This window comes from Oratosquilla oratoria, chromosome 24, assembly GCF_046742065.1.
Source record: "Oratosquilla oratoria isolate Oo_2021 chromosome 24, ASM4674206v1, whole genome shotgun sequence".
NCBI lineage: Eukaryota > Metazoa > Arthropoda > Malacostraca > Stomatopoda > Squillidae > Oratosquilla > Oratosquilla oratoria.
The window spans coordinates 11,920,292-11,927,791 of record NC_134800.1 but is presented as its reverse complement, the minus strand read 5'-3'; the positions used below and the strand labels follow the sequence as shown (position 1 = coordinate 11,927,791).

At 44.2% G+C, this 7,500-nt stretch overlaps 2 protein-coding genes across 2 annotated transcripts in view; one reads left to right on the top strand and one right to left on the bottom strand.

The window, feature by feature from the left end:
• The window catches only part of LOC143038452 (NBAS subunit of NRZ tethering complex-like), a 214,897-nt gene that overhangs the window by 140,941 nt on the left and 66,456 nt on the right, over positions 1-7,500 (bottom strand). The window lies entirely within an intron of this gene.
• LOC143038451 (uncharacterized) overlaps positions 5,495-7,500 on the top strand; it is a 39,692-nt gene continuing 37,686 nt past the window's right edge. Inside the window, exon 1 of the mRNA XM_076207663.1 lies at positions 5,495-5,907. Coding sequence (XP_076063778.1) covers positions 5,897-5,907 — 11 coding nt within the window. The 5' untranslated portion in view covers positions 5,495-5,896. The remainder of the gene's footprint in view (positions 5,908-7,500) is intronic.

Sequence of the window (7,500 nt, the reverse complement as noted above, 5' to 3'; positions counted from 1 at the left end):
CCCGGGTTCGAAGCCTCAGGGGCCTCTGCCTGTCACACACACACAACAGAAAAAGAAGCCAAGTTCCTCCGATTCTTGAATTCCTTTCTCGGACAAAGTGAAACGCTACGGCCGTCAACCCACCCCGCGGGAGAAAGAGAGCGAGAGAAAGAGAAGTATAAATACAAAGAGAGAGAAACAGAGAGAGAGAGAGAGAGAGAGAGAGAGAGAGAGAGAGAGAGAGAGAGAGAGAGAGAGAGAGAGAGAGAGAGAGAGAGAGAGAGAGAGAGAGAGAGAGAGAAAGGGAAAAAGAAAAACAGAAAGAAAAACAGAAAGAAAAATAGAAAGAAAAAGAGAAAGGAAAAGAATGAGAGAAGGAGAGAGAGAGAGAGAGAGAGAGAGAGAGAGAGAGAGAGAGAGAGAGAGAGAGAGAGAGAGAGAGAGAGAGAGAAGAGAGAGAGACTCTACAAGTACATCACAGACAAAAAAATCATATGAAATTGATTGCCTATGAAATTTTCCATTCGACCAAACCGTAACGACAGCGAACAGACACGCATGTTATTATTATTGTTGTTGTTACTGTTATTTTTTTAATTCAGCCGTTACCCGCTCTGCGAGGTGACTAGGCATGCATTCCTTTGTCGTGGTTCGGAATTTAAGACCGCATGCCCCAGTTGTCGTCATGCGTACACTAGCGGGATTCGAACCAACATCCATCCAGCTTCTCACCTCCAGACGCCGGTGCCCTAGCCCACTCTGTTATCATGTTCTCATTATTGTTAATAACATCTTAATATATAATACTAATAACAATGATGACAAGAACGACAATAACGATAATGATAAATGGCCAATAATAACCGTTTTCTCAAGTTTAGCTCGAAACCCGAGCCCCAAGGCAGCTGGCATCGATCTCCCCTCTCTGTTCTGTATCAGTCTGGGACTGATACCGGTCGGAACCCGCGAGCTGTCGCCAGTTGCCCGCTCTGCTTAATTTGAAAAAGTAGAGGAAAAACATTCAGAGTTGACAAACATCTTAGGCTCGGTCCGGACACCGACTGCCAGCCCCTCGGGGCTCGAGGTGGAAGAGAGGGCAGTGACACGTTCTAGAGATGGGCGAAAGGGACCTGATTCTCTCTGACGTCGGTCTCTAAGGTCCACCATTTGCAGGTATACCTTTAATCTTAAAGATCACCAATATACACAATCATTCAAGACAATAATACAGATGCCTTCAAGAGTATGAGGGCAGTGACACGTTCTGGAGATGGGCGAAAGGGACCAGATTCTCTTTGACGTCCGTCTCTAAGGCCCATTTGCAGGTATCTATTATTAATATCATAGATTACCAATATACACAATCATACAAAACAATTATAAGGATGCCTCCAAGAGTATGAGGGACCTTAAATATGTTAAGGGAACATCACCTCTCTTGTAGATTAAGAGGACGCCTTTCATACCATTCCCACCTCCTCCCTCCCTTAGGCCCTGTTCACACTAGTTTCGAACCGCGCGGAAACCGCGGCGTCATCGCATAGGCCAAGGAAAAACTGCGCGGTTCTGTGTGAACGCCTCCACTGACTTACGTTTTCAAACCGCGGCGGCTGAAACCGCTAGTGTGAACAGGACATCAAAGAAAATGAAAATCGATATAAAAACTACTTGAGAAGAGAAATGATGATACACACAAAGTTGAAATATTAAAACATCTTCAGTAAACACAGAAACGTAACAATACAGACTGAAAAATCCGACATATTGTGCACACGTTGACACATTCTAGTTAACTAGTGTTACGACATTACTCTCATTATAGTAATTATAATCCATTTCAGGCTACTGAACAATGTCTATACTCATTTAATCTTTCTATACCACATGCGGGATGGTCATCTACGGTTACCTCATCAGTTGTGAACACTCCACTCCATCTATATGCCAAGAGCTTTTTCCCCCTTATATGGGAGGTAGCCAAGTCGCAGGCACGTACCTAATCCCACCCACTCCCCTCCCCTCCACCACCCTTTCCCCATCTCATCTTAGCTCCTCATGGATGACGGGTCATACCTGCATCACGCCCACTTCCCTTGGTCAGAAGACAATGTAGCAATACATTGTCTTGCTACTGCATTCTATACAAGAAGGAAAGAAAGGTGAGGAGCCTATACCAGGTGGAGCTGAGTAGCTGCGGCCGAAGCCGTCAACTTCGCCTATGTGCCTGGGGCAGGTAACCGTCACAGCTGGGAATCGGAAAGGAGTGCGGGACTCGAATCCGTGACTCTTAAAGCCGTGGCGAATGTGCAATATCTTATACAAGGTCTGCTTCACGCCCACAAATTATTTTGCATAGGTCACCATCCCGGTGATCCTACGCTCGTTATTAACGTGAGGGAAAGGAATGGGGTAATACATGGGGAAGGGGAGGTGAAAGGGAAGGAAGAGGAGGGAGGGAGGAAGGGGGGGAAGAGGAGGATGGAGGAGGGGGAGAAAGAAGAGAATGGAGGAGGAAGAGGATGGGGAGGAAGAAAAGGATGGAGGAAAAGAATGACGAGGAAGAGGAGTAGTAGAAGAACGAGGAAGAGAAGGGAAAGGAGGAAAATGAAGAGAAGGAAAAGGGAGAAGAGGAGGAGTAGGAAGAGGAAGAGATGGTGAAAGAGATGAAGGAGAAGGGGAGGAGGAGAAAGAAGAGGAGGGGAAAGAAGAGGAGGAGGAGGAAGAGATGGTGAAAGAGATGAAAGAGAAGGAGGAGGGGGAGAAAGAATAGGAGGAGGAGGAGTAGGAAGAGGAGATGGTGAAAGAGATGAAGGAGAAGGAGGAGGAGAAAGAAGAGGAGGAGGAGAAAGAAGAGGAGGAGGAGAAAGAAGAGGAGGAGGAGATGGTGTAGGAGGAGGAAGACGTGGCGGAAGAGGTGAAGTAGGAAACGGAAGACGACAACGACGACGACGACGACGACGACGACGACGACGACAAGTGCCATAAGAGGAAGTCCGGAATGAGGTTCTGGGCGGAAGCGAGGCAGCCAGGAAGGCGTCCAGGAAGGCGTCCAGGAAGGCGTCAGGAAGGGAGATCGAAACGACACCAAAATGAGCGAAAGTGACACATTGAGACCAAAGGACGGACGCTGCGATATCGAAACCAAGAAGGTTAAAACCTGAAATCTGAATAGATACCTTTTCAAGGATGACTCGAGTTTCAGAGAAGAAAAGGCGAGGTGGGGGAGGGGGAGGGGAAGAGGCAAGCTGCCAATGACGGGGGGGGGGAAGAGCTTCAGGAAAGAAGCGGAAGCGGGGATGGGGGCGATGGAAAGTGAAGGAAGGGGAGGAGGAAAGAGAAAGGTAAATGAGAAGGGACGGGTAACAACATCGCTATGGGAAATATTACATCGAAGGAATCGTGACACATACAATCCAGCAACGTACTTAACAGAAGTTATAACTACACCCAGATAACCTAAGATGTGAATAAGATCACAGATAAAAAAGGACAGAAACGGTGGTAATAGCAGACGAAATATTAATTAACTGTATTCAAACACCGAACAACCCTCCTATCTAATCCTTATGTACTGTTAAGTTTACAACGCAAAACCTCTTCAGTCCTCCACTTTCCTTTTTCACGACTGGCTTCTCCAGTCCTTCCACGATCTAGAGATGCAACCCCGAGGGGCTGGTACACGGTTCCTGAACCTTATCCAAAAACCTCACTGACAAAGTTGACTATTTTACCTGCTTTTTCACATACAGTAAAGTGCCAACCGGCGACTAATTCACTCCTCCTCCTCCTCCTCCTCTTCTTCCTCCACCTCCTCCTCCGGTGACATAGCAACAGACCTACATGAGCCCAACAAAGCCAACAATCCAACGTTTCTTCTCATAGTGAATCTATGGAAGGGCCCGAGGACCGTTGATGTCCGTCTTCAGTGACTGGAAACCTTCGGGTTTCCAGTGCGTGGAGATCGAGGCAACACTTGTCATTATTACTATTATTCGGAGACTGGACATAAATCACTCAGGTAGCACGGAAGGAAGAGGAGGAGGAGGAGGAGGAGGAGGAGGAGGAGGAGGAGGAGGAGTAGAAGGAGGAGGAGGAAAATATCCAGAACCTCCCGTGAATATGAAAGTTTCCATATTTCTATTTCCATGAACAGATTTAACCAACGCCTCCGAGTGTACTTGTGTTCTTTGTATTAAGAACTCAAGTTCCATAACAGCGGGAGGAGACTATTTTATACATTGTCTTACGTGTCAATAGACCTAATCATTCATTTCGAAAGACACAAAGGATGTTTTAATTACATCACAGCAGTGACGAACGTAACAGAATCAGCCCTGTCTTTATTTAATGACCGATTCAAGTTAATGATTGTATCCAACTCTGTTATTAGAGAAAACATCAGATCCACGATTACTGTCACAAAGGAAATCCATTACAGTTAATCATATTATTAACAAATGCGTGCGAGAACCATAATCGGAGCTGCCATGCACAATACCATAAATCAAAACAGTATTAGCCAGACACCACACCATTCTCTTTACAATCACATTTATAGTCACACAATAAATTAATAAACAAATATTCAATAAACAATAAATGAACGAATAAACATATATATATATATTATATATATATATATATATATATATATATATATATATATATATGCAAAGTAGACCACTTGAGAAAAAAAACTAAAGCAGAGCGCTTTCGTATATTACATCTGCAGTGGTCTACTTTGCATAAGTGAACACACGTACCCGTGTTCTTATTAGCATATATATATATATATATATATATATATATATATATATATTATATATATATATATATATATATATATATAAACTCATTTTTTCACACATCACCCGACATGTATCATTGGCTCTGCTGCTACGATCTGTGTCGACACCTACATTATATATATATATATATATATATATATATATATATATATATATATATATATATATATATATATATATATATATATATATATATATACCTTGTTACATTCGACCATTCCATTGACACATTATCCACAGTGACTCAGCTCTCCCCAGCAACGCCTCTCACCATAACATACCAATACCATCTCTCTCTTTACGTCACTGCAGCTACCACGCTCGGGCCTGCCACCGCCCTCCAAACTGGTATCATTACCAATGTTCCCGCTGCCTAACCTACAATCTCCCAACACCAAAACAATAATCAATGCAATTCTCGGTCATTACTACGACCAATTAACATGAGTACAACCACTACTAACACTGTCACAGTCACTAGTACCTCCTTTATCACAGCCATACAGTCGTGATTATTCCTAATAATATTTCCGGTGTAAAAAAAAAAAAAAAAAAAAAAAATCAACATCACCCCCCACACCTCTCTCTCTCTCCCTCCCCCCCCCCCCTCTCTCTCTCCCTCCCACCCCCTCCCTCCGCGAAGTGCCTCGAGAGTGATCCAGAGAGGTGAGGAGTGGCTGGCTCACCGCGGGCGCACTCCAGTCGTTCTCAGACGCGCGTCGGTACCGGAGGGTTGACGGAGAATCTCCGCGGACGAAGACGCAAGACCAGTGTGAACCGCACCTCAGGAGATTCAGCCGGTTTCGTTTTAATGACGTGCACTCGAGTGATACAATACCTGTGAGAACCTCCAAAAGAAAACGAAAAGAAAAAAAAAAGGAGACGAGAAACTTGAACGAAGGAGAATAAACCAACAAGACAGATTCAAAAGGAACCGAAACCGAACGTCATCGAGTTGACCCGGCTCACGTGAACGGGACGATCAAAGCGTGACATGTGACTCCCGTGGGGAGAGATCGTGTCCCTCAAGACGCTCTTGTCCCAGTGTGATGTCGCCCTTGGCGGAGGGCGCCTTCTGAGCAGAGCAAGAGTCTGAGAACCAGGCCAACATGCTTCTTAGGTAAGAGAGACTTGACACATAGGATAAGACGATCAGACGCTGACAATAGTCTAGACAGACGGACTGAAAGATATAGTACGTGCATATACACACACATGTATGCACGCACGCACATGCACACCATATACACAAACGCATACACGCGTATATACACGCGCACACAAACACAAACATACAAACGCACACAACTTATACGAGACAAGTTATATTCTTCAAGCTCACTCGCCGAGGAAAAAGAAGGTTGCTTATATCACACGCTTTCTCTTCGAGACACACACAGAGAGAGAGAGAGAGAGAGAGAGAGAGAGAACTGAATTCTTCTAGCATGACGGACAAGAAAGGAAGAGCAAAGTTCCCGTGCATTTTTCTCGCATTTGTTTTTATCGACAAATGAATAAAATTAACCTTTAATATTTGTGGCTACCTCCTTTACAAGGAGAAAAATGTCCTTGGTATATAGATAGATAGAATGTAATACTTATATATAAACCCCAAGTGCACAATAAGTAGTACAGTTTTCAGCATTAAATGGTTATTGAATAATAATAATACATCGAGTAGTATTAGTTAATAGTTATATCTTGTAGTTGAGGCAGCACTAATAAATCATTAGTTCAAATAAAATTAAATCGGCTTCTCGAGAGCGGAGTCGTTTCACATACGGGTCACGTTTCCCCCTGGAGATGAACTCCCCTCACTACCTATACACAGGACAGAAGCGCCAGTGAAATAGTCTATAACAACAACTACCCAGAGGATTAGCAACTAACCTCGATAAACCACTACTGTATGTTTTTATTCTGGTTTCCACATCAGACGGCTAAATTCAGGTGAAACTCTTTTAGCCTTCGATGGACTAATCCAACGGGACTCAAGCCTGGGTCACTTGTCGAGTTTCGACATAGTGGTTAACGAATGGAACAGATTCAGTGACCATGTAGTGAGCGCTGAAAATATTGGTTGTTTTAAGAAAAGGTTACACAACTTTATGGATGGGGATGACAGACAGTAACGTACATGGAACTGTCTAGTGTAGGACTCATGGTCTCTTGCGGCCTCATTCATTCCTATGTTCAATGCAAAGAAAGGCGACAAGTTAGTTTCAACGCGGTAACGCGTGCAATGGATCTTGTTGAAGTCTAAGGTGCACGCGCCAGCCACAAGGTAGTTCTGATCAATCGATTAGTTTCCTCTCTCTCCGCTATGTCAAAACCCACCTCAGCAGCGGCATGGAATCGTCTGTGCAAAATCAGAAGACAATCCATTAAATGCGTGACCGTTCTGACGAGGTTAAAGTTGAAGTCAGGAGGTTATCAATACTGCACGCTGTCCTTGGAAATGTCAATGCCACGAAGAGTGTATGCATATGCATATGCATATGTGTGTGTGTGTGTGTGTGTGTGTGTGTGTGTGTGTGTGTGTGTGTGTGTGTGTGTGTGTGTGTGTGTGTGTGTGTGTGTGTGTGCGTGTGTGTGTGTGTCTTGCGTTATCTTCACTCACCTTGAACTTTTTCTGTGTTGAGACGACTGCAGCCGCGTTTGGGAGGTTTCACCTCGTCAACAATAGGCGACTTTCTCTACCTGTGTAACCATT